General features: G+C 41.5%; 1 protein-coding gene across 2 annotated transcripts in view; it reads right to left on the bottom strand.

Moving 5' to 3' along the window:
- Positions 1-27,729, bottom strand: part of adamts16 (ADAM metallopeptidase with thrombospondin type 1 motif, 16) — an 84,943-nt gene that overhangs the window by 25,016 nt on the left and 32,198 nt on the right. The window contains exons 11-17 of one of the 2 annotated variants that reach the window (XM_082150257.1): positions 19,701-19,796; positions 14,582-14,730; positions 12,491-12,663; positions 9,757-9,887; positions 3,160-3,283; positions 1,976-2,223; positions 601-739 (exon numbers count right to left, since the gene is read on the bottom strand). In XM_082150257.1, coding sequence (XP_082006383.1) covers positions 601-739; positions 1,976-2,223; positions 3,160-3,283; positions 9,757-9,887; positions 12,491-12,663; positions 14,582-14,730; positions 19,701-19,796 — 1,060 coding nt within the window. The remainder of the gene's footprint in view (positions 1-600; positions 740-1,975; positions 2,224-3,159; positions 3,284-9,756; positions 9,888-12,490; positions 12,664-14,581; positions 14,731-19,700; positions 19,797-27,729) is intronic. The other variant, XM_082150258.1, reaches the window with a different exon arrangement.

Raw genomic sequence — 27,729 nt, 5'->3', positions numbered from 1 at the left:
AGTGTACTTTTTACAGGCTGGATGTTATTCATTCATGATCTGTTTCATGAAAAAATATCATTGCTTTCGTGAACTGAATCAATGGATTCATGCTTCTGTCATAAACTCTTATGAATGTGCCAAGTAGAGCTAGGACAGATGTCTAGATTTTCAGTGAATAATGATTTAAAATAGTAGAGCAGACGTTTGCAACGCCCAGGTCATGGGTTTGATTTTCATGGAATGCATGAACCTACAAAATGCACTACCTTGAATGCAATGCAAGTTAAATGTATCTGCAAAATGCATAAATGTAAATGTAATTCCTCATGTTTCAATAAATATAAAGATTCAAATCAGATTTGTTTTCTGTGTATATTCATTTTATAATGAACGTGTAAATTTAATCAGCACATATGAAGGATGTTTGGTTTATTGCAATAACCAAGGCATCATCATAAGCTTGAGCTGGACTAGAATTACAGACTCACAGAAGCTCTAAAAGATTGATGTGGTTTAAGTGTTTCACAGATTAACATGTGACTGTAGTATAAGGTCTGGCCTAAACATCTGGCCATTAGTATCTACTAGGATCATGTTCTGTTCAGGCTGATGCAGTACCTCCTGCACAGGTGGCAGAGCACTGCGTGCGAATGATGGCCCACGTGTAGTTGTGTTTTGGCTGGCTCCGTCTCTCTGTATGGTCTTTGGTCAGTGTGTACTCCCACTGAATGCCTGGGTTCCAGCCCTGCAAGAGAACCTGTGCAAGGAGAAACATACAAGACCTAATGAACACAATAGGAAATCACACAAGCATTCTTTTTTAATTTCTTGAGGACAATGAGTACACTGACTCCTTTGTTTTACGACAAAACGCCTCCCACATGCTGTGTCGCCGAACAATGTCTCCTGCTATCAGAACAGTTCACAGAAATGTGTTAAATGCAGGTCATTTTTAACCATAATTCCATTTTGTATAGTAACAAAGACATCTGAATGATTTAGGAGTCAATTACATTTAAAAGTCCACAAAAATAAAAAATATATAGGAATATATTTTATGTTGGTAGTTCATGTTGATTTTATGGGAATTTTGAGGAAAAAAACAAACGTTTAAAGTGTAACTTCGCCGACTTTAAACCCGCTGTTACAATGTCGGTAGTATATGTACGTAAATGAACAATGTTTACTCCTTCTCTGTGTTACCTGGACCTATTCCTGCTACTGATTCCTCTTTATTTGTCAGCAAATCTTTTGACAGCTCCTGGTCTTTTGTGAAAACTACAGATTGCATTTCCGCATATTTGTATCCCCATCCATGGACAGTCAGATCAACAGAGAGTTATTAACAGAACAGTTGTACCAAGGGTAGGTTTATCTTGCTCACTTTAGCAACGCACTGGATCCCTCAAGGAAACCAAAAGTAACTCCCGCAAAAATGTATTCTTGAATTCTTGCACCCAGGAGCAATACAAGTTGACACCATCATGACTATAAGTTTGCTAAGAAGTCATTCCTACTAAAGCAAGGCGGTATTTGACTCTGTTAAGGCTGGGCCACAATAAAAGATTTATAAAATCATTATGGGTGTTGAAGTTTTCCTACCTATTTGGCAAAAAGAAAGACAACAGCCTTTTTTCTCTGTTTTCTCTAGTCAGGTAGCACCCATAAAAAGTGCTGAAAGCCCATTTTGGTGAAGTACCCCTTTAAATTAGAATTTAGCAATTCTAACAATGTCATGTGATACATCAAGACTAAACATAAATCTATGTTAGATAATTCAGTGCAGATGAGATACATGCTTTACACTTTAACACAGACTTTGGCAAGCAGCAGTATGATACACCAAACCAGCGCTCTTATTGGATACAGTGAGTGCCAATGAAGCAGACTTATTACTGAGAAAAAATAAAACTGAATATAAAGAAACATGTGTTGTCAATGTAAAGAATGTAATTGGCCAGTTTTTAAATAATGGAAGATAAAAAAGTACTACTACCTCAACCACTAGCGTCTCATTAGTGGGTCCGGTGGAGGTGAGGCTCTCTGGACGATTGTAGGGTCTCTTGTAGTCAAACACAGCCCCAGCAATGGAGTGTTGTCCGGGCCAGTCCACTGTCCAGCGTCCATTCAGGTAATACTTCCTCTGCAGGTTCCTCAGGGCCAGATAAGAGCTGGAGGAGTTGAGCTCCGTCACACGGATACTGCGCGCTCCAGCCGGTATGGTCACCACACGGGAGTACTCTACACAAGAGACATTGCAGAAATCATAAAATTATATTAGATTATAACAGTATTTTTAAATGTAATTAATGTTTTACTTATTGTTATATTTTGAATGACATACATGCTATTATTTCACAACGAATATCTAAATTATTGTGAAAATAACAAGAAACTATTTAAATATAAATGTTTAAACATAAATAAATATTTTATATTTTAAATATGTTTGTGGAAATATATAGTTTTTTTGTTTTGTTCGGTTAATAGGGATAAAGTAAGTAATTATAACCATTCAACATTACAGTATAACTAATATCCAGGCCTAAACGGTAAATGATCGGACGCTTATCATGCTTGAATGTTTAAAATCACCTTATTTTTCACATATTTTATTTTGTTGGTTTTATTTTATTTTTTCACAACACCTCTCTTCCCAGTCTTTCAGTAACACTCAGTTTAGTTTCTGTCTCTGTGAAGCCCCTCCTTCCGAAAAAGCGCAATTTGCTCTGATTGGTCGACTCGACCAGTGTGTTGTGATTGGTCAACAAATGTCACGCCCCTTACCATAACAGAGAGTTTCACACACTACTAACTAACTCAACCAGGAGGAATTATTTAAATGAGGAATGTTGTGATGTGTTCGTTCCCGGAAAAAAAACACAAGACTAATGGAGGCGTTTCAGGGAGTTCAAAAATAGTGACACTGATATTGAGAATAACTCCCGCTGGAGTGGACTTTGTGCTTTGTAACTTTGCAGACCTTTTTCATGCTCAAACAGCAACATTACGCACTACAGAAAGTTGAAAATGTAAAAAAACATAATCGGACCTCTTTATTTGCATTACACAGCAATTATTAATCACATAAATGTACGTTATTTTTCCCAGCCCTAGTTAGAATGCTGTTCATACAGACATAGATTGTACATACGTTCAGAGAATAAAGACACGTACGGCTCATATAATGTTGTTTGGTGTATTGTCCTTTGTAAATCTTGCAGGTGGAGTTGTTGCCCTTACAGATGCCACACAAATCCGGCACGGCATTGGATCCCAGCACCCTGTCACAGCCCACTCTCTATAAAACACAAATCATGAACTCTCAGCAAGCACAGAAAATGAAATACAGCACTTAAATTACAACATTTTAGTGTAACGAGGTGAAAAGTCACGGGAGAGGAGGAAGTGCCTCCATGACAATGTGATTGGCTGTTTACACTGTATGATCATTTCCACAAATAGTCCAAAAATCAGCCTGGGGTGCATTTCCCAAAAGCATTGTTAGCCAGTTATAGTGGAAAGTTCTGTTGTTGCCAACATAGTTCAACAATATGATGTTTTATTAACACATTTCGGGAGGAGCACATTCAGATAATTAACACAGGAGGAGCACATTCAGTTAATCAACTAAATTAACGAGATAAGAGGTTACATCTGTTCCATGACAGTTTTCCAGCATCCCTCCACCACCCCATCTCCTCACTTCTAACTATTCCTATCCCAACCTGGGATGAAAGGAATACTCTAGGTTCGGGCCAAACTCCCTCCTCTCAGACAGCACACATAACCTTTACTCTATTTAGTTATATCTAAATGTGAACTCATGAATCTGTGTTTCCCAAAACGTCTCGGTTACGTATGTAACCCTAGTTCCCTGAAGAGGGAACGAGATGCTAATACTAATATATTAGCTCTAATACCCGCGCCGCCATAAGAGCAAGTGTCGGTCTGTGTGAAATCAATGCGCACATCTAGGCGAAAGCACCTGCGCACCTGGATTGGTGCAGCCATACTCCTAGCAGTGGGCCCGTACAGCCAAAGGTGAAGGCTGACTGGACGACTCATAAGCAAGTGAGATGTCCTCGACCACCCACTTGCTCATACTCTGCTTCGATACCGGGCAGCCCTTTATGGGTACCCCAAAGCAAGCAAACAGTGTTTAGACTTTGTCCACAGTTCTGTGGACGTAAGCATCTAAGGCCCTAAATGGGGAGAGCATATAAAGTTTATCTAGGTCTAACGTCTGGAGGAAGACAGAAGGCCTGCAGTACTCTAGGTCTTACAGATTTAGTAGGAACCTTATGAACGTAACCTGGTCTTAGGGTGAAGAAAACCCTTTCCCATACCAGGAGCAAATTCCATGCACGAGGGAGATACCGAAAGTGTTTGAATGTCTCCAATTCTCTTGAGAGATGAAATAGCGAGGAGAAAGACAGTCTTTAGAGAGATATTATCAGAAACGACCTCAATGGGCTCAAATGAAGCTAGGGAGAGGCCTTCTAGTACAACAGCCAAGTCCCATGTCGGCACCCTCGTGCAGACTGCTGGCCTCAGCCTCAAAGTGCCACAAAGAAAACAAATGATTAGTGGGTGTCTACCCAAAGATACTCCACTCAAAGGGGTGTGGTAAGCAGCTAGTGCCACCACGTACACCTTCAGTGTGAAGGAGGACAACCCTGCGGAGAAGCGCTCCTGCAGGACCTCCAGCACTGCACCGACTGGGCAGTTAACTGGGTCCAACTGGTGCTCTCCACACCAGGAAGTGAAAAGTCTCCACTTCAAGGCATACAGTTTCCTTGTGGATGGAGCTCTGGAGTGGAAAATGGTCTCAACAACCTCAGTTGAGAGACCAGAACTTATGAGCTGGGCCCCTTCAGAGGCCAAGCCCACAGTTTCCACAGTTCTGGGCGGGGGTGAAGGATCGACCCACTCACCTGAGAGAGTAGGTCCCTCCTGATCGGAATCTCAAGAGGAGAGCCGTTGAGGAGAGACACTAGGTCCACAAACAATACTTGGGCCGGCCAGCATGGGGCTACTAACAGTACACTGACCCCATCCTGGCAAACCCTTTCCAGAACTCCTGGGAGCAGAACAATCGGGGGAATTTGTTCTGAGTTCAAAGGCATCGCCACGTGACCTTGATCATGCAGAGCAGGTTTCCCCTCGGGGAGAACCCCTTGGGTCCTGAGCCACCACTGCCACGGTCTCATGCACAGCAGGCCGCAAGGTATAACATAACATATAACTATCAGACCTAATCGTTTTTGAAACTGCTTTTCAGTAGCTGGCCGACGTAAGGAAGAACACAATATTGCTACGCTTCGCCCCCGAAAGCGAACCTCAGGAACTTCCTGTGTTGTGGAAGGATGGATATGTGGAAATATGTTTCCTTTAGATCTAACGTGACAAATCAGAGTAAGCATCCTGATTTTTTTATTGAGCTTTTCTACAGCACAGATCTAAAATCAGTTTCCTCCGCATTATAAACATATTGCGGACCCAAGATCCGAGCCGTAGATGTTTTATGTTGACCCATAAAAATGACCCAGATCCAAGTTTGTTAAGACTCAACAGGGGTGGAGCTAAAACTTCCTTTATAGTGCATGCATTTTTCTACACATAGGGAAAATTTGATGTATGAAACTGTCAGCCCACACTGACGTACATGCACCACGGCCAAACAAACACTTTAACCGCGTGTATACCCGCTCGTAATGTAGTGAGGGCAGGGAGGGACACGATTCAAAAGGCTGTTTGCTTCACATGAAGTGGCTTCAACATTTAGCTCCTCAGAACTGGATAATTGCAGTTCCGGTGCCTCAATCAGGGTGGATGTAACCGCAAAGCGTGCTTCTGAACCCCGAGATGAGAAACTGGACCTGGCAGGTGAAGGCAGAGAAAGGGCGAAGCCCGTCTCTAACCCCTCTGCCAGATCCATTTGCGAACCTCGCGACTCGAGCCGACACTCTACCTCGGCAGAAGTGGGATGCGAGCTGCCAGGAACGCGAGCCGAGTCGCCCTCCTCAAAGAGCGATCGGCGGGAGCACAGCGTTCTCAGCTGTCTCACAACAATGCTCATATTCATCCCCCTCGAGGGCTGACTGAGCGAGCTGCGCTCCCAAATGAACAACACACAATGTATCCCCACCCGTGATGTAGATTGGGTAGGGATGAACACACAATTGAAATGTTGTTCGATCACCATTATAAAGTTGTTTAAATATATATTTATGGGTGAAAACTCCTGCCAAGCAAATTCTAAGACAGGCAAAAAACACCAGGGACATAGACTCACATAGAGCGTTTGCTGAAGACACAGAAGCTGACGCTGTTTGGTTCAGGTGTGCCTTATAGTTTCCTGGTCGATGACGTCACGTTCCGTGATGCCATTGGACTGGTTTCATACATGCTTCATGACGCAATCATGCAGAGGCATTCCCATAGAGTTTTGACGCAGCTCGAGTTCCCTTGAAAGGGAACCATAGTTCCAGCGAACATTTGCAAAAAGCATAGAACATTTACATGGTTGGAACTATAGCTCTCAATCTGTGGTTAGAAGCATAGTTTCTTATTATTATGACCTGTAGACTTAAATATCACGCTTTTGGACACAATAAGCAAGCTAACATGCAGTGGATTCCATTTTGTTAATTAAATTTGAATATATATGTTTCTCTCTATATATTTTAGCATCACCAATCAACAGTGTTTTTGAGGAGTGTGTATTTGCATAAAAGCATAAGGGAAGTAAGGAGTAGGCAATGAAGTAAGAGGGAACCCGCAATGAATCAAACATCAAATAAAGCAAAATGACATGGAAGAATAACAGTGAAGAAGTCATCAGGTGGCATGCTCATTACAGAAGCATCTCAGAGATCTCGAATAGATTAATTTGAAGAAGTTATTAGGTAACAGTAGGTTACATAAGGCAGTGATGGAGTACTTGAGTCCTGGACTCGGACTCGAGTCCGACTCGAGACTCTATTCTCTGGACTCGTGACTTAACTTGGACTCGCGAACTGATGACTCGTACTTGGACTCGAGGATATATTAAATCGGACTTGAGCATTCATCAAATGAATGACGTTGGATGAAGTTTCTGACTAGATAGGTTATAAAAATTTGATACAAGATGTTACACTTTTCCTGTTTCGGGTTCCAAGACCGGCCGGGATCTCTTTTTTACCTCTCAGCCACACATACGCTTCTCAGTCGGACACCACTACCGCTTGCTCTCCTTGCTTGACAAGACACTCACTGACGTCACTCACTTAACGCTGCGCTCTTACTTTCACTAGTGCATGATTCGTGGGCTCCCTTCTACATGTTCACATTTAGAAAATGCAGAGAGATGCGCCCCGGATCGTGAAGTTCGCCTACACGGATTTTACATCCAATGCTGGAAAGAGCAGCACTAAATGTTGTGTGTGTAATCGTGCAATTAAGGAAAAGACTGGGACAACTTCAAACGTTTAGTAACATGTAACGTTTATTTGTTTACTTTATAACGTTACTTACCTACCTCAACCTTCCTAACGTTAATCTTTTTTGTGCGTTGAACGAGGATGTAATTGTAGTAATGTAATATACCATTAATGTTACCCAACAAGCATTAACTACTTGTCAACGTAGCACATTGTAGTAATATTAAGCTGGATGGATTGATATTGAAATATACCAATATATTAGGTCGCTGCTGTATTACTGTGTTGCAAAGTGTATATGTAATCAATGCAAAAAATATGCTTTGTGGCAAAAAAAAATCTGTAAACAAACTCCCTTTGCAATCGTGACAGTGGTGTCATTTTTGTTTAATGTAGACCCTCTTTTATAATTATATCTGCTCTTTAAAGGTGCCAGAGTGGAGAAATGTAGGCAGTCTTGAAATATAACACAGACTCAACCTTGATGACTCGACTTGGACTCGAATACTGGGGGTTCAAGACTCGACTCGGACTCGAACTCAGGTAATTACCATTAATGGTGACTCGACTCGGACTCAAACTCAGGTAATGGTGACTCGACTCGGACTCTTCTTTGGTGACTCGGACTTGGACTCGGACTCGAACACTGGGGACTCGACAGTTGGTGACTCGACAACAACAGGTATTATGTCTCCAAAGTGATAGGCGCGTTCGCTAATAAGGACGCTAAAGACCGTAGCTGCTAGCACGCCTCTTGAGGCCAGGTGAGTGAGGTTTACACACACAGCTCTTACTGGTTACGTCCGTTACACTCATTCCCCTACACCTCTCCCCCATCCAAGTCATGGCACCAAATGTAACTTGACCCTACTTGACCCGCCCCGAGTGGGATTTCGAACCGGGTTCTCGGGCGTGCTAACAAGGACGCTGAAGACCACAGTCGCTAGAGTCAGTTGCTAGCACGCCTCTTGAGCCCAGGGGAGTGAGGTTTACATGCACATCTCTTACTGGCCTACGTTTCCTCCATCTGTCGCATGATGTCATTATCGACAGTCCTTTATTGTTGAATGACATAGGTGCGATCATGTTACTACGGCTTCGGACTAGTTGGTTAGTTTCTCCAGAGGATGCATTGTACTATGGTAGTTTATCAGCAAGTTTGTTGATCGGGAAACACACCCTTGAATGGGTCAAACTGGTGGAAAAGTGTGGATTAATTATAAAAAAAACAACTCACCAATTCAGATATCAGCCCTTTCTGTCATGTCCAAATCAAATTGAACTTATAATAATTACACAGTGGGTGAGAATAAACCCGCACCTGTGCATGCGACCATCAGGTAAATACAGGTTTATCAGACACATGCTCAAATGTAAACATGTTGTATTAAGAAAGAAGTACAAGATGCTTCAAACTGCAAAGATAATATAAAGAATCACAAAAGGGTGATGAGCTCATCATGTATGAAATACACAGAGATTAAATGCTCTCAGCTCAATAGTTCTTTTGTATGTTCATGTGTAAAAATATTCTTTCTGTAATGTATTCAGTGCAAACTACTTATGTCATCGACTCATGTATAATCTAAAACATGAAATGACAAATGACTCAGATTATTCATCATAATTGCTTGTTTAAACTAAATCCGCTGAACTACAATTGTTCTGGTCCACTGCAATGTGTCGCTATTTCAAACTACCACAATTGCTCTTTTAATATAACAACGGATCTGAAATGTTGTCAGTGAAATGCAGACGCTGAAGTCAAATGTAATGGAACAGAATTGTAGCTGGCTCTCTCGCTGCAAACATCCAAACACGAAATATGAAACTGATGTGTGTTCATGAGCAGAGACTCTCCAGAAAGACCTTTTTTTTTCTTCAGTTCTCTGAACTAAAGTGGAATGAAATGCATTTGGTCGATCTGCCTCAACAGGGATTTCCACAGCAGAAGAAAACATAAAACTAAGCACTGTGAGAATTCACTACAGATGATCCCTTTTAAAAAACTCTGGCTCTGATGGTAATGCACAACTGTGTCAGTAGTCCATTACCAGAGAAAACCCCCCAGCTAAAGCACAACTGAGGGATGCTTTTATTATAGTAGCCATGTGTTACAACTCAGAAAAAACCACTGGATAGAGAATAGAACAAGCCTGAGTGAAGAATGTTTTCCATTCAACACAGCTGAGAGTTACTCAACTATTACAGTACATTACTCAGTTATTTGCAAGTAACTAGATTAAGGCCAGACAGTATCTATAGTTATAATATCAACAAAGACAATTACTAAAGACCTCAGGTTATACAGTGTCAGAAATTCAAAATTGTGAATATTGTACATTACCTCACAAATGCCGTCAATGCAGACATCGGCGCTGTCCTGTGTGCAGAGCGTCCCATCCCTGACTTTACTGGAGAGGGCGAAGAAGAAGTCGTAACCTTCAGCGAAGCAGTACAGCTTACACACGTCTTGATCTGGAACAACACACACACACACACACACACACACACACACACACACACACACACACACACACACACACACACACACACACACACACACACACACACACACACACACACACACACACACACACACACACACACACACACACACACAAACACACTTGTTTTTATATCTTAACAGAGAAGTTTCATAGAAATAATGGTTTTTATACTTTACAAACTGTATATTCTATCCCCTTACACTAACCCTACCCCTAAACCTACCCATCACAGTAAGCTTTCTGCATTTTACATTTAAAAAAAAAAAAACACATCACTTAGAATGATTTATAAGCTAAAAAACATTTTCTCCCCATAATGTAGGGTTTACCAGTCCACAACCACACACACACGAGCATGCACGCACACGCACGCACACACACACACACACACACACACACACACACACACACACACAGGAATATAAGACATACAGTAGGTAATTGAAAAAAAATTCCGGGGCTCTGAGATCTCAGCAAATCTCATGTGCATTTACACCATCAGCTTCCCTTTCAGAAAATTCTGCTCTCACCAACATTTACTGTGACATAAGTCATGAACCATGCAGTGATCCAAACAATGAAAGCCACCAATGAAACTATAATCTGTGGGCAGTGGATTCAAAGTAACCCCCCCATAGAATATCTATCTTAATTTATAATATTTCAACCTGCTTGGTTTGAAAAGACTAACTATTCAATCGCACTAGAAATTGAACTCTAAAATCAGACAAAGTACATTAAACAGCTACAACTGAGTTGGTTTCAAATCCATCTGTGTTCAGTTGTCGGATAGCACACCAAATATCACTGACTCGGGTGAGTCTCACAACTAATGAAGCCCAAGGAACTTTGAGATTAAGTTGGAAAACATCTGGAGATGATCATAGAAAGACTGACAAAGCTCTGAATCTGAATGCTATGAATGCTGTCATACTAACCCAATCCCCCACCATTAACTTACTTTAAAATCAGAGGGAAATACCTGGTCAATAAGAAGCCCCATTCCCAGTCTAAACTCTAACATTAATCCTAACTCTCTATCTAAAACCAGCTAAATTTTCTAAGCGGAAAAAAAATCATCAAGAATGGAATTAGACGGCAGCATCATGCATTGGGGTTGCTTTTCAGGAGGAACTGAAAAGCTTGTTGCCATTAAGGAAAACATGGATGGAGCCAAATACATAAAGGCCCTTAATGAGAACTTGCTCATTCACCCAACAATCTGCAATAAGTGTGAAGATCTTTTCAGAACAACAATGACCCAAAGCACATGGAAAAACTATGAAATGGCTTGAAATACATCTGATCGGTGGTAGAATCTGGGCCAACTTTCTCCATCTCAAGATACTTTGTGCTAAAGATTAGAATAGAGATTCCAGTCATTCTTGCAAGAAGATGCATGACTGTAAGAATTTCTAAAGGACCATGTAGAACGTCATGACTTTGGGGGGTGAAAACATCTTTCACTCCAGAGACATCACTGGTCTTTTTGGTGCGTAAATGTGTATAATTTATTGTGTGGTGGAAGGAAGACATCTAGTTACATGTTGGAGGAGTAACAGAAATAAAATGTGAAAGAATATCATAAGAAAATCTGAACATACTTCACTTCAGTCTAACTTCATAAATAATGTTTTTATCCAGAATTGTGTCAAATGCACCGGCTCATTTCTTTTATACATCGCCTAGTGAATAAAACCTATACCAAAATGTATTTCAAATGCATTTATTTCATACTAAGTATACTACAAATCCATTAACATATTAACATGAGACTTTTGATAAATATTATAATTAAACTTTATTTGGAGTACTTCCTTATTGCACAGTGCACATTTCTTAATATTAAGCCTGAATTGTGTTTTAATGTCACTACTAATAAGGATAGTATGTGTGGCGAGCAGGACGAGGCAGAAGGCCGTGAGAGAGCGGCGCGAGGCCGGTGGCGTGATTACTAATGAGCGACGCGGTCTCGTATCTCTCACGGAGGAGCGGAAGCATTAAAGGAAGGAGCGATGACAGTGAAGAACGAGAGAGGCCAGGCCTGGACTATTTTATTTGATGTTTATGTTTTATTTGATGTGACCGCAGCCGTCCGTGAGGGGCTGCTGTCTTTTACTTTCGTTTTGTATTTGTTTTATTTTTGGTATTAAAGTTTGTTGAATGTTTGTCAGTTCCCGCCTCCTTCTTCCCACAACATCTAACCTTGTTACAGTATGATCTCTGTATAATATCCTTCTTTAAGTGCAAGATATTTAAAGTGTACCTAAAGTATATTTGCAATAGTTTCTCTTTAACACAATCAATATCTTTAGTTGGACCTCAGCACTACTTCTGGATACTTCAAGTGCATTACGTACAAAATTAGTTGTTCCAATTTGGCAGACTTTAATTATACCAATATTACATACTAAATGTACAATTGCAGAGTATTTATATTAAGTACATAAATCTGTAAATGTATTTGTAGTATACTTAGCATAAAATAAATGTATTTCAAATACATTTTAAAATATTTATTTTGTACTAGTATCCCCTCAACCAAAAATAAAAATACATGTTTAGACCAACCGTCCACACGTGTGTAGGGTTTCCACTTGTAGTACCATCCGCGGAAGGGCTTGCTATTGAACTCGGCACACTGAGCAGCTCTGAAGTCGATGGCGTTCTGAGGACAGTCAGCAGTGTTACACAGTTTATAAGAGCGAGACGAGCCCTCGCAAAACCTGCCGCCATACATTGGCCTGAGAGAGAAGAAAAGACAGGGAAGAAAACTGATCATGAGACAGAACTAGGATGAGACACATCATGATTTACATGATGGGTTGTTAGAGCTGACAGCAACTTCATCACTCATGGTTGCCAAGTGGCTGTAATGTTTGTTGTAGTAATGCGATGCATTGCCAATAAAATTAAGATGTCATTCTACATTGACAAGGAATCAGTTTTCTTGACGCTTAAAATTACATTTCTGCGGAGGAAAGTTTTTGTATATAAAGTGCAGCAGTGCATAAAGCAACATATCACAAACAAGATGAACAATTATCAGTGCAAGCAATTTTCCATGCAGCAGTGCTTATCATGTTCCTGCTTGTGGGAAATGAAAAATCATGTAGAACTTATTTCACAAGAGATGGATCCAATGTATCCCACTGTCTCCGATTCTGTTGAAACTCTGAGTTTCTGAGTTTCATGAAATCTAAGGCTCAGGTGAAAGATGAGAGAAATTAAAGCTGGTAATTCTGAAGAGTTCTGCGGTTGCCATGAGAATTACAGAGTTCCTTGTTTCAAACCAAGTCTGAAAACATAATTTTTTTGTTGTTGCAAAACTCTTGCTACAACACTTAAATAAATAAATAAATAAATAAATAAATACTGGATACATAAATTAAATTTGCTACATCTAATCAATTACATTTTTTAAATCAGCCTTAGACTGTTCAGAAATCTCAAATCTGTAAGATTTTAAAATGTTTTCGAAATAAGTTTTTATACTCACCGAGGCTGTATTTATTTGATAAAAAATACAGCATATATTGTGAAATATTATTACAATTTAAAATAGTTGTTTTCCATTTGAATATATTTTAAAATGTTATTTATTCCTGTGGTGGCAAAACTGAAGTTTCAGCATCATTCTTCCAGTCTTCAGTGTCACATTTTTTTCACAATTCTTTGATGAATAGAATATTCAGAAGAACAGCATTTATGTTTTGTAACATCATACTGTAAATGCCTTTACTGTCACTTTGGATAAATTTAATGCATCCTCGTTGAATAAACACATTAATTTATTTTCAAAAATCTTACTGACCTTAGAATTTTTAATAGAAGTGTTGAAATTTGATTCATTGCAATAAGATACATCTGACTCACTAGCTATGTTTCCATCCAAAGTTGTGAATTTAACTTATTTTAAAATTGGAATATTGCATAAAACATTTGCGAATAAAGCAGCGTTTCCATCCAGTGAGTCGAAAGGAACAAATTGTCACTTCCTGATAAACTGGAGCTAAATATCACAAATAAAAGTAGGAGACGCCACTGTGTACAATAATTTTAGTATATAATACATTGCTTGCGTCTTAGAGCGAGCAGATGAACAATCTTTGGGAACGCAGTCGTGTGAGACAGCTTTAAAAAAAGGTAATTATACCGAACCACTTTGATAAAAGATTTTGATCAAGCATTTCAGAACAACCAAAACAGCATTTCAGATGCTGTGCAAAAAGATCGGTCCACTGGTTAGTTCAGTTATGCTGTCCCATTCGCGCAGTCACATATTTTTTCTTGATGCAAATCTAGGAATTTATTAGATAATTGTGTTTTCATTGTAATTTATGCATATGTTTTCTTATCAGATAACTAAAAAAACTCAAACTCAAAAAAGTGCATACAATTTAATGCATATTTTTAGAATTTATGCCTATCTTGGGGTTTCCATCAAGCAGATTTTTATACGTTATGCCAATATGTGCATAAAAATAGGTGGAAGGAAACAAAGCTACTGTAAAATAAAGAATTGTGCATTGTTTTGTTTAGTTTAAAATCCTGTTGTGCATGTTTTTCATGCCAAAATTGTTATGAACAAGCCTTTAGTGGAGACCCTCTCACTCCACATTTATTGGCTGATCCTTCACACATCTGCAGGTCTGAATGTACCTGGGGCTGCTGCAGTGTCTCTCTCTGTAGGTCACTCCACTCTCACAGGTTCTCGAGCAGCTGGACCACCCAGACCAGGATGACCACTGACCGTTCACTGGCTTGGGACCTTCATCGCCTTGCTTTACACACTGACCACGACGGCACCACTGCAAACAACACACATAAACACACACATCAGTCTGTGCGATAATGGTCTTTACATTTAGAGGGATAGTTCACCCAAAAAGAAAGATTCCGTCATCATTTCTCACACTTATGCTGTTCCAAACATGTGTGTCACGTAGAGTTGCAGAGGAAGATGAAGTAGGTGAGGAAATAGATTGCTTGCTTCTTCAAGATACTTAATTTAACTCAATAAATAAAAATGGTAGTCCAAACAAGAGAAAATCCAAACAGCAATGCAACAGCTTACACACATATCGTAAAAGACAGAAACAAACAAAACCATGACTAAAACTTATACAGAAGACAATGAAACTACACATAATCCTGACATTACACCCCCCTCCCGGAAGGTGTGTCCTCATGCAATAACAAGAAACAATATCCAAGGAGGTAGGGTGGGGGCTCTGGAGGTGGGTGCAGAGCTGCAGACAGGACAACCAAGGATGAGGGAGGAGCCAGGGAGGAGATGATGGTGAAAGGAGCTAGGGAGTGACCCAAAACAGTTCTAGCAGGCTGAAGTCCCATGGTGGAGCTGATTGAGGGAGGAGCCACGGTGGAGCCTTGGTGTAGAGGCCAGGAAGAACCAGGGAGACAACTGACAGAGGTGGAGCCAGTGGAGGTGGAGACCCAGGCACAGACAAAAAGCTGCAGAGACTGGAGACCAAGGTGGATCCACGGGGACGAGCAGCTGAGGTGGAGCTAGGGTGCCAGATGACTGAGGCGGAGCGACTGAGGACTGAGGTGGAGCAGGAGGGATGAGGCACAGCCAAAGGACCGGAAGTCCGTGGAGTAGACAGAGCGACGACTGACCAAGGCAGAGTCAGAGGGACGAGGGAGCCCGGTGAAGCTGTGAGGACTGCGGTCCCAGGTGGAGCCAAAGGGGCAATGAGCAAAGGTGGAGCCAACTGGTCAACAGGCTGAGGTGGAGTTACGGGCTCGGCTGCCCAAGGTGGAGCCAGGGAATACACTTGCCAAGACTGGAAAACCCAAGGCTGATCAGAGCAGCAGAGCGGAGCCAACAGAGGAAGAGCCGAGGAACCGAATGGAGCAAGCAGAGGCGGGGCCGAGGGACTGGAAGGATTAAGCAGAGGAGGCGGAAGAGGGAGACTGGGCGCACCTATCCGCGACTAAGGAGACCTGGAGCTGAGCGGCGAAGAAGACTTTGAGCTAGACGGGACCAGCTGCGACGAAGGATATTGGAGGTTGGAAGGAACCATTGGGGCCGGAAAGGTTAGGGAATCGACTTGGACCGGTGAGTCTATTAATCCATATGGGACTGACAGCAACAATCACAGCTTATACACAAGACAGAGACAAAGAAAACCATGACTTGAAATTAAACAGAAGACACTAAAACTAAATATGATTCTGACAGTATGAACACAAAAGGGTATTTATTAAAAAATATAATTTCTGCTCTTTTCCATATAATAAATATAAACCTTCAAAATGACAAAACATGCACAGTAAAACTATCATAAAAATGGTTAATATGACACATACGGTATATTTAACAGTATTGTGAGGAATGGTCTAAAATTGAAATCATTAATGACTGATAATTGACTACAACTACATTGTAGTGTCCTATTGGTGTCACATGTCTCTTGGCTGCTTTACTATATATTTGGTAATGCAACATGCATCAACCATCTTCACATACTTATAATGAGTAGCGATTATCAACAAAAGAGAATTAAGAAATTAATTATACATATTTTTTATTTTACAGTGAAATATTACAAAAGTAATATTTCTTATTTTGTTTTTCATTTAATAATTTATTTCATGCATTCATTCATTGGTTGCAATACTGATAAATAATCACAATATTTTTGGACAAACTGTGCATGCTTGCAAACAAGAACAGTAAACCTGGATTTGTTTTATTGCATTGTAAAATCAAATTTTTATCAGAAAAACTAATTATTGTTTGAATGGCCCAACTTCACAGATTCATTTTTAATTCCCATCAGACACCATTCCATCTAATTCAACTCTGTATGAGAGGTTAAGGACTGAATGAATGATAGTCCCAGTCCAGTGCTCTTCACACCCTCCGTGTAACTGAAACTCATGGGATGGGGCTGATATTTCCTGAAAGCGGATTGTCAAGATTCCTAGAGGAGACTGTCATCATTAGTGCTGCGTACCGTCACTGGTTCTCTCTCAGATTAAACTGTCGTATTTAATATATCACAAACCGAACACCTCCAAGTGCCTCGAAGAACACATGTGAAAGACATCTCAGACCACCAGCACTCGCCTCCGTATCAGCCAGAGATGACACGCGCTGGAACAGGAGAGTGTGTTTGTAAGAGAAGTGCTCTTGTTCCTGCACCTCAGGATGGGTCTGCAATTACCCTAATGCCCCAAACATACTTCAGTAACGTGAGTTACTAAAGAAACGGCCCAGGAGGTCAGCCCCGGCCAGAATGAGCTCATTAAACCCAATCTGCTGTGAAGGGCCTGAATCAGTGGAAAGGCATCCTAAGGGACGAAGAGAAAGGGAGGAGAGCAATGACGAGTACTGTAACAGCTAACACTGATGAACACAGCAGTGATCTGTCTGGCTGTCTATTTGTGTGGTTGGTGTATCTGATACTTTTTTGTAGCCTGAACAGCAAAAGTTCTAGCCTGGTAATACCAAACTCTGCTACTTCGCTTTGCTTCGTAGACAGAGTCTGGAATGGCATAATAGAGAAGTGTTTTCTCTCTCGCGGGGGGGCGCTTGTCTGAAGTTTAAAATCATTGGTTACCCGTAAGCCAATCACATAATGTTTGGTTATGGCGTGTGTTATGCGCATGCTCAGCCGCATCTAACTTCCACTGTAAACACACATATGATGCGAAAACAAAAACCATCGAGCGAAACACCGGAGTGAACATGGCTGTGAACGACTTCTGCAGATTATGTGAAGTAAATCTATGCATCCACGGTACAATCAGCGTCTACGTCACGGCTCTCAGCCCGCCCTCTGTTCGTTGATTGGCCCGGCTGTTTTCAGGCCGGAGGAAAACGGAAAGCTATGACGCTGTCTCAGACTGAGTACAGAAGCGAAATGAAATTGAGCGGAAGTACGAAGTCTGACGTAGTCAGGCTACAAAAGTTCCATTGTAAAACCTGATCCACACCACACACGTCTTTAGCTTGAAATCCGATTATAGCGTTTTGATGAGTTAAGATGACCTGAGATGACGGACAGACCCTAAGGAATAAAAAACACCTATGCTGATGCGGTGTCAAACTGCCTGCAACTGCATAGATTCATTCATTTGAGCTCATGTTTCATGTAAAAAAAGAAGTGCACATTAGCATACTTTTATAAAAGAGTACTTACTACGGAAATAATACACCTTCAAAGAATATACTTAAGTGGGAACTACATGTAATGTTTTCGGGCACTTAATTGCATGTAACTGAAATCAGTCGAACATGTATAATAGTTAAAAATGTATATAAAATGCAATTAGATGAGCTTTAGAGTGCTTTCTGACTTAAACTTTGGATGTACAGTAATTTCATAATTACTTCTATTGTCTTTGAAATATGGTTAAAGTGTACTGACAAGCATTTATGGTAAACTAAAATATACTTTAATGTTATTTCTATTGAAACTTGTCTGTAATGTATGTGAACATATTTGTAATAAAGATATACTATGCTATACTATACTAATGACACACTTATAATGATGGTTATAATTTAGTACATTTAAAATATATTAACGTAATATTTATTGCTGTCAAATTATAATCAAGTACTGTTTTAGTATGTTAATCAACACATCAAAATAAGTGTACTTCTTTAAAGCATGAATAAAATTATTATAACAAGAATTTAGAATACACTTTAAAGTAACCTTTTAAGTAAACGTAGTCATGAAAGTGTACTCTCTTTAAGTGCACTTACATTTTATTACAGAATGTTGCAGTGCTTATAAATGATTTACCCTCACACACCAAAAAAAACAAAAAAAAACCTCTGTTGAAAAAAGAAGAAGTTATTTTAAAGAATGTTGGTAATCAAACAGTTGACGGTAGCCATTGACTTCCATAATAGAAAAAAAAAATATATATACTATGGAAGTCAATGTCTACTGTCAACTGTCTGGTTACCAACATTCTTTCAAATATCTTCTGTTGTGTTCAACAGAATAAAGAAACTCATACAGGTTTGTAACAATATGATGGTGAGTAAATGATGACAACATTTTAATTTGTGTGTGAACTACCGGTTAAATCAAAAACATTAAACTCCTTTCGCCCTCGAAACGACATCTGTTCTCTTCATGACGTACAGTATGTCTTCGCAGAGGGTGGGACTAAATATCCTCCACAACTGACTGCAAACTGGACAAAATCAAGTCCCGTCCTAAGTTTCTTTTCTTCTTCCAGAAGCCATTTCACTTGGATATACATCACAATAGGGAAGAAAAGACTATCGGAACTTTCGTTTTGTCCGACTTTTCGTCCGTTCAAGTACGAGTGCACATTCAATACAATGAAGTGCACTTCTTTTTCGCAAGGGTTTCCACTGTCGAACTGAACCTTTTCTAGTACGCTGAGTTCTCTGCTTGTCTTGTGAACATCACTGTCACTATTCTGTTTTCGTGACTCTCAACACGAATTGTTCACTCATTATATCCGCTGGCATTTACACCAGCCTCTCTCTGCTCGGCCTCCCTGGAAACACTCATTTAAGACACTAGACATCTGTTAAAAACCCATCTGAAAGAACAACAAAAACCCCCCAGAATGCTTTCTCCCCGCCGGGTTAATGTCACAGGCTGAATAACCATGAGAGGATGTAAATGATTAAACTCTTTCAATGACAAGAAACAGACCATTTGGCTTTTTCCTTTGTGCCACTTGAGCTGAAAGGGACGGGTATAACTTGACTTCTTTTTAAGGTGAGACGCTTCTGAACACATCTGTGGTTGTGACTCACCATCTCTGGACCGCAAGAAGAGCCCTCGGCGGCTGGCATGAACTTGGTCTCACATTTTCTTCCGACCCGATGGCACCACAGGGCTTTGCAGATGTCCTGTATGACACACATCAGACAAACGTGTTGATATGAATGCATTAAAGAACCTGTCATTTTGACAGAAGTCTGAGCGATATTTATACTGAACAAATTAAGTATTATAACACATTACGCAATGGATAGATGTTCTTCACAAGCTGTATGAGTCCAAAAGGCAGTTGTACAGAATAATGACACACTGTTTATGGTCTCTGGATATAATAATGACCTGTCTGGTTTGTTTTAGCTTCAGCATCATATGCCAAACTCTGTATGTTGGTGATTCTGCAACTAACTGAACTTTTTTTAGGTTACACTTTATTTCGATAGCCCACTTTTGACTTTGCAACTTTTTGTCGACTAACTATCATTAGAGTATTAGTAGACTGGTAAGGGTTAGTAGAATAAGTTGACTTACAACATTTTTACTTCCCTTTAACTTTTAACATAATAATATTTAATACATTTCAATTTTCATTACAATTTTGTAATGTTTTTAAAACAAATATTGCTGTTCTCAATCCTGCTGTTATTACCAACACACCAAACATTTAGAGAACAATTGAGTTTACTCTTGGTTATTATCATAGAAATGAGAAGTGACAGGCGATCACATTTCTGCCAGATGTTGAACAGAACTCTGCAAACAGAAATGTTTTTATTTTACACCATGATATGAGAGTATGTTTATTAAACTGGGGAGTATTGGAAAATGATGATTCAGAAACAACTGTTTTTTACCAGACATTATCAGACATTTATTCAAGCAAATGTCATAAATGTTTAAAAATAAATGCAGTATTGTATGAACAATATTTCAAGTAATCAAAAATGTCCCTCACTGAAGAATAATTTATGAAATCATCAGACACCCTAAGGCCCTGTTTACACCTTATATTAAGATGCATTTTGGTCGATCGGATCACAAGTGGACGATACTATATACAGGTGTAAACGAGGTCTAAAACGTTTTGAGTTTGTCCACTTTCGACCACTTCCAGAGGTATAAAACGCATTCGACCGGATTGCTTTCGTAGAGTAGAAGCTCATGTGGTCGAATGTGTTCAAACAGACACAAAAGACCGTCTACTCTCCACCTACTGACCTGATGCATAAACATTATGGGAAGAGCTGACATGATTTAAAATTTGTCATTAAGACCCAAGTTTGGTTTGAAGAAGAAAACTTACCAAGCACAATGTTTTCTCACCATTCTGATTTCTAACACACACTCACAGCGTTCGGCGTGATCTTGCAGCTGTCAGAGAAGAAACAAAAGCTGCTGCTCTCCGTATGTTTTTCCGTCGTCTCCGGGTGCATTCATATGTAAATTGCGTGACTTTATTTTTGTCCATTAGATCAGATCTAAATAACACATACATTTATCCAACCATAGACCCTCCCCTCGAAAAAATCAGGACAGAAGTGGTTGAAAGTGGACAAAAGAGACGCATTAAAACACCAGGTTTAAATGGGAATGTGTTTCCCTCGTCTTGTGATCCGATTGACCAAAACACACCTTATACCAGGTGCAAACAGGGCCTAAATATTTTTTTACTGTCCCAGATATCTACGTCTTCCTCTCATTCACTTTCTATCTATGAAACAAGAGCAAGAAGAGCAAGAAATGGCTGCACGTTTTATATGTCCGTATATTATTCACATCTGGATTATTGAATCATATTTTGACAATGGGAGCACAGATGGGAGGAATAGAAGGCAGTTTGCCAGAGTGATCACAGAAATCCCAGCACAAGTTCTGCAGCTGTGTGTTAAAGCGAGACCTCCTCAAATCCGTCCCTGTTGTTCCTGCTGAGCTTGAACATCTCAGTCCTATCACAGCTCTGACTGCCAGAGAATATGAAGATGCTAATTCATGGTGAAAGCAATGAGAGCTCAGGATGACAGAACAGCTTTGCTTGAAGATCATCTACAGAACAATTTCTATCCCGTTCAGTGACATGAAATGAGCATGCCCCTCTTTGTGCTTTGTTTTTATAGTCCAATGTAAATTCATGTTCCATTTCCATTTGAAGCTTCAGATTCTGGGTTGTTGGTTCACTTTACTATCCAACAATACATCTTTTTTTGTTGGTATGGCTATATTTACATTCTGTTTATAAACACAAAATAAGAAACTTGTATGAGTTTTTCTTCTGAAAAAAAAAAAAAAAAAAAAAGATATTTTGAAGAATGTTGGTAACCAGACAGTTGATGGTAGTCATTGACTCCCACAGTAGGTAAAACAAAACACACACAAAAAAAACTTTGTTAGGTGAGATCAGGACAATAGGAGCCCAGCAAACAGAGCTTCCCACTGGCGTCCCTCCAAAGTATATTTAGCTCTGCCTTTGCTTCACGAGACCGTGCAGGCCTGGAGCGAAGTCTGCCGGAGCTGCACTCTATCCGATTTCTCTACGGGGAGGTCCAATTTTAGATGTATAGACTAGACTACAGTGGAAAAATTATTTTAACAAATCTCTATTGAGTTCAGACGACCTGAATTCCTGGCGTTACAACAGATTTACAGATTTCAGCAATAGAAAAATAGAGAAAGTGCTCTCCTCTCAGTTTTGAACATGCAGTGATGTTTTGAAACGTCTGAGCTACCCGGGCATCAGAATCCCTGGACTAAAGAATGCAGGTCAAATGTGATCACAGGTCAAATGTTCACAGAAAGCACACAAGTCTGCTTTAAGCCCTTTCACACATCCAGTCTTTACTGGTAAATTACCAGGAAATTACTGTTAAGAGATTATGTGTGAACAAGACCTTTTCAAAAATATAGGTAAATCAGATTTGGCTATTTCCTAGTATAAGTTGTTACCAGTAAATTACTGGTATGATGCTGTGTGTGAACAAAGAACTGGATTACTGGTACGAGTACGTACTGTAGAAGGTCAGAACGTGCTGATGGAAGAAGTCTGCTTTGGGACAATCATAAAGCTCTGTTGGACCTGTTTCTGCTGTAAACATGTGTTAGACAGACATCTAAACTAAGTGTTGCATCTCGTGTTCACCTTCTTTTCCATTTATCAGCGTTGCGGGTCTGCAGTGGTTGTGTACTATAGTAACTGTAATACCATAGTTACTATTATGCGCCTTGTGTTTTAAAGACCAAAACCACATTCTGTGAGATCATCCTCTTATGCCTGTCTCTCAGAAGTAATAGTCAAATTGGACAGATAGTGAAAGTAAAGCGCTTCTTCTTATCCAGGTGGATGAACAAAACGGCTCAGTACTTCTTAGGTAATTTCTGATGACTAGCATCACTGAGTTTATGGTACTGGTACGGTATTTTGGTACTGGTGTGGGAATGGTATCTTACTGGTAAAAAGTTGTGTTTTTTTACCGCAAAAGTCATAATTTTACAGTAATTTACCGGGATTGCTGTGTGAAAGGGGCTATTGTCTTTTGTTAGGGTTAGGGAAAACTTTACACCAGTACTTTTTCCAGTCTAGTCCATTTTAAAGGTGCAGAATGTAGTATTGACAGCTAGCGGTTGAAATGGTTACTGCAATCCCAATTCAAAATATTTAAGAGTCATGCGGGTTGCCAGATTGAGGACTCACAACAGGACTGAGCGCAATTGACATAGGCAGGTGACGAGCCTTACACTGTAAGCTGATGAGTGATTTATCCACGTTTTAATATGCTCCTGTTCTTTTGAGATTTTTAGATGGATGCTGAAGCTTTTTAGGTCGAGTAGACTCTTTGATCTCTGACCCAGTTCGTTTGCTGGCTTCCATGACTGCAATACTCTGTGTTTTCTGCAAAACTGGCAACCCGGGGTGTTGAAATACTGTTGGGTAAATTGTCAACGTGCGGTATTGCACTGACCAAAACAAAAACAGACATTCCAACACAGAACGCACATTTTAAAGTAAAATAACTGGCTGTAACATTGTTTTTCGGTGAAAATGTGTGAACTTAAAATGTTTCCTAAATATCTGCAAACATATTATGGTATTTTTAAGCTTTAGTACAGTCAAAAAATGTCATACAGCACCTTTAATCCTGCTTTCTTTTTGGGTGTATGTCATGTATGTATGAGTGTGCATTGCAAAGTTTGTATGTTGTTATGTCTTGTGTTGTAAATGTGTTATTAAAAAAAAGAAGAAGAAAAAGATGCATTCCATTTTAAGCATCACATTTGTATCCAAACATCTGACATACTTATTTATTCACATAGTCAGGGTTTGAAATTAACTTTTTCACTCACCAGCAAATTTGGCTGCTAAATTTTGAAGTTATCGACCATTCAAAACTTCTACTATACCAGAGTATCAATGTCACAGCTTAGATTTAAATCTGATTCTGAATCATTGTATTGTTTTCAGCTTTACGACAGTCAATCACTGTTTAAGGGTACCATTCATAATAGAAATAAAAACAAAATTCTCTGTGATTCTCTTATAACTGTCTTGATTTTACCTGCACGTAGCAATAAAGACGCTAGGTATCTTTTCCCCAAAAGTCTTGTACATGTGGCATTTATTAGAACAGGTTGGAAAAAGTGGCCTCTTAATTGTCTCCTAGGGAAGACTGGAACCAGACTGGAAGCACTGTGCCTCAGACATCTCGATAGACGCCGAGTGGTGCCGCCGCTATGCGTATGGTATGGTATGATACCATATATATATTGTAGAAAACGTACTCGGTTACTAACGTAACCTCGGTTCTCTCTAGAAGAGGGACCGAGTACTGCGTAAGATATCTTACGCTAGGGGAAAATCCTTTTTCCGCGAGATATTGAAGCCAAAAATTATCCTTAATTTTGTAATAATGCAAAACGCGTTGCAGCAGCAATGCAGACATAGGCGAGACAGCTCGCGCGCCTATTGGCTGCTCTGCGGCAACTGCAGCAGCCTATCGAGCGAGGCCTGGCGTGACGTCAGACCCAATCAGGGCACTTCGCGCCCGCTGCGTCACGTCCCGCCGAAATGGGCGTGGTCTAGGCCTATAAATATCGCTCGCAGGCAGCTATTATCTGGTTTTTCATCATCGAAGCAACCAGAGCGTGTGCATGCACGGCAAGATACGCAGTACTCGGTCCCTCTTCTAGAGAGAACCGAGGTTACGTTAGTAACCGAGTACGTTCTCTTACGAGAGGTCTCTCGTACTGCGTAAGATATCTTACGCTAGGGGACCCAGTGTAAAACGCCGTGCGTGCTGAGATCTGACACCAAAGACCCAAGGGCGAAAGCCCGGGGTACATATAGTGCACAATCACTCAGTGAACTCACAGAGAGTCCGGGAGAAGGAGGGGTGCAGCCTCACTTTCCACATAAAGTAGCGTCGAAGGGACGCAAATTTCATCATACAGACAGGGCGGGGTACGGCCTGAACTGATGGAAAAAAATGTGGGTCTTACACAGTTTGCCCAGCTTTAAACTGTCGAAAATTGAGCTGTGCTCAGTAAACGCAGCATTCTGAGCTGAACGCATCAGGTCAGATAATACTGGTAGTCTAGACCGACAGCAGCCTGGCCTGCAGGGCGGGAACCTCTAGGTTATAGAACCTTATAAATGTAGACGGGGAGGCCCAGCCTGCCGCCATACAAATATCTTGCAAGGCAATCCCACTCGACCAAGCCCACGAAGAGGCCATGCCTCTTGTGGAATGCGCTCTGACACCCAAAGGGCACTGCATGCCCTTGGAGGCGTATGCCAGCGCTATAGCATCAACTATCCATCTGGATAGGCTCTGTTTCGACGCGGCTAGTCCCTTAGAACGTCCGCTAAACGAAACAAAGAGCTGTTCCGTCTGTCTGAAAACAGACGAGCGAGACACATAAGCTCGTAATGCCCTGACTGGGCAAAGGAGGCTCGCGTCTCTTTCCTCATCAGGGACCGGTAGGGCTGACAGAGAGATAATCTGCGCCCTAAACGGTGTGTTGAGGGATTTTGGAACATAACCGTGCTTAGGTTTGAGTATAACTTTTGAGTCATTGGGCCCAAACTCCATGCACGCCGCGCTCACAGAGAGCGCGTGCAGATCCCCTATGCGCTTCACCGAAGCGAGAGCCAGCAAAAACACCGTTTTGAAAAACAGGTGTTTCAAATCGATCGACTGTAAAGGCTCAAATGGCGCACCTTTCATGGCTTCCAGAACCGTAGAAAGGTCCCATACGGGGACTGAGGGAGGTCTGGGAGGATTCAGTCTCCTAGCTCCTTTAAGGAAGCGGATGACTAAATCGTTCCTTCCTATTGACTGACCAAGCGTTGTTTCTGAGAACGCTGCTATAGCCGCCACATAAACTTTGAGCGTGGAGGGGGCCCTGCCCCCATCCAACAGCTCTTGTAGGAAGGAAAGCACCTCCGTCACATCACAATTTGTGGGTGACACACCACGGGCTGTGCACCAGCCCGAAAACACTGACCATTTCGAAGAATAGAGTCGTCTTGTAGACGGAGCTCTAGCCTGCGTGATCGTGTTTAATACTCCTTTAGGGAGTCCAACATGTACCCGTTGATGGCCCAGACATGAAGGGACCATAGATCCGGGTGAGGATGCCAGATCGAGCCGCGGGCCTGTGAGAGGAGATCTCTCCTCACTGGTACTGGCCACGGGGCAGTACTTGCTAACTGCATCACGGCTGGGAACCAAGGTTGGTTTTTCCAGAACGGTGCTACCAGCAGTACTGAGCATCCTTCTTCCCTGATCCGTTCTATCACCTGAGGCAGGAGAGAGACGGGGGGAAAAGCATAGAGCGGGCGGCGGGGCCACACATGGGCCAGCGCGCTCCTGCTCTTGGAGAAAAATTCTTGACAGTGAGCGTTTTCTTGAGACGCAAACAGGTCCACTTCCGCTCTGCCGAATTTCTTCCACAGCAGTTGGACTGTCTGTGGGTGTAGGGACCATTCGCCTGCCGGAACGTTGTTCCTGGACAGTCTGTCTGGTCCTATATTCATGATCCCTGGCACGTGCGCTGCTCTGAGCGAGCGCAGGTTGCACTGAGCCCATACCAGGAGGCGTTCTGCCAGCCTGTACAGTTTCTCGGATCTGATGCCGCCCTGGCGATTTATGTAGGATACCACAGACATGTTGTCCGAGCGGACCAAGACGTGGTGACCTTTTATTTGGGGACAAAAACGCGTCAGCGCGTTGTCTACTGCCAGCATTTCGAGGCAGTTTATGTGCAGGAGCTTCTCCCGTTCTGACCACTGGCCGAAGAACGGTCTGCCCTCGAGCAGCGCTCCCCATCCCGAGGTGGACGCGTCCGTGGACACCACTTTCACCCTCGAGGAAGTCCCCAGGCTTACACCTGATTGGTACCAGTCGTTCGCTTTCCAGGGTTTCAGCGCTGTAACGCATTTCTGATTGACCCTGAGGCGAAGCAAACCGGGTGCCCACGCTTTGCGTGGGACTCGCGCTTTCAGCCAAAACTGCAGCGGGCGCATGCGGAGCAGACCCAGCTGGAGTACTGACGATGCTGAGGCCATGAGACCTAGCATCTTCTGAAATCTTTTGAGCGGGACAGACGCGCCGCAGCGAAAAGAGTTCGCTGTGCGTCGAATGTCTACCGCGCGCCGTTGTGATAGTCGCGCTATCATGGATAGTGAGTCCAGTTCTGTGCCCAGGAAAGATATTTTCTGACTGGGTGACAGGGAGCTCTTCGCCCAATTGACACTCAGACCCAAATCCTCGAGGTGATCGAGTAAAATGGTCGTGTGTTCTATGAGCACTGCGCGAGATTGCGCTAGAATCAGCCAATCGTCCAAATAATTCAGCACTCGCATGCCTCTCATTCTGAGGGGTGCGAGCGCCGCGTCCATGCACTTCGTAAATGTACGGGGTGCTAGGGACAAGCCGAACGGCAGGACTGTGTACTGATATGCCTGGCCCTCGAAGGCGAATCTCAAAAATCGCCTGTGACGTGACGCTATCTGTATTTGAAAATACGCGTCTTTCAGATCTATTGACACAAACCAATCTCCTTGGCGAATCT

Source organism: Leuciscus leuciscus (genome assembly GCF_965113295.1).
Source record: "Leuciscus leuciscus genome assembly, chromosome: 20".
Taxonomy (NCBI): domain Eukaryota; kingdom Metazoa; phylum Chordata; class Actinopteri; order Cypriniformes; family Leuciscidae; genus Leuciscus; species Leuciscus leuciscus.
The sequence above is the reverse complement of the archived record's forward strand: the minus strand, read 5'-3'. Positions and strand labels throughout refer to the sequence as shown.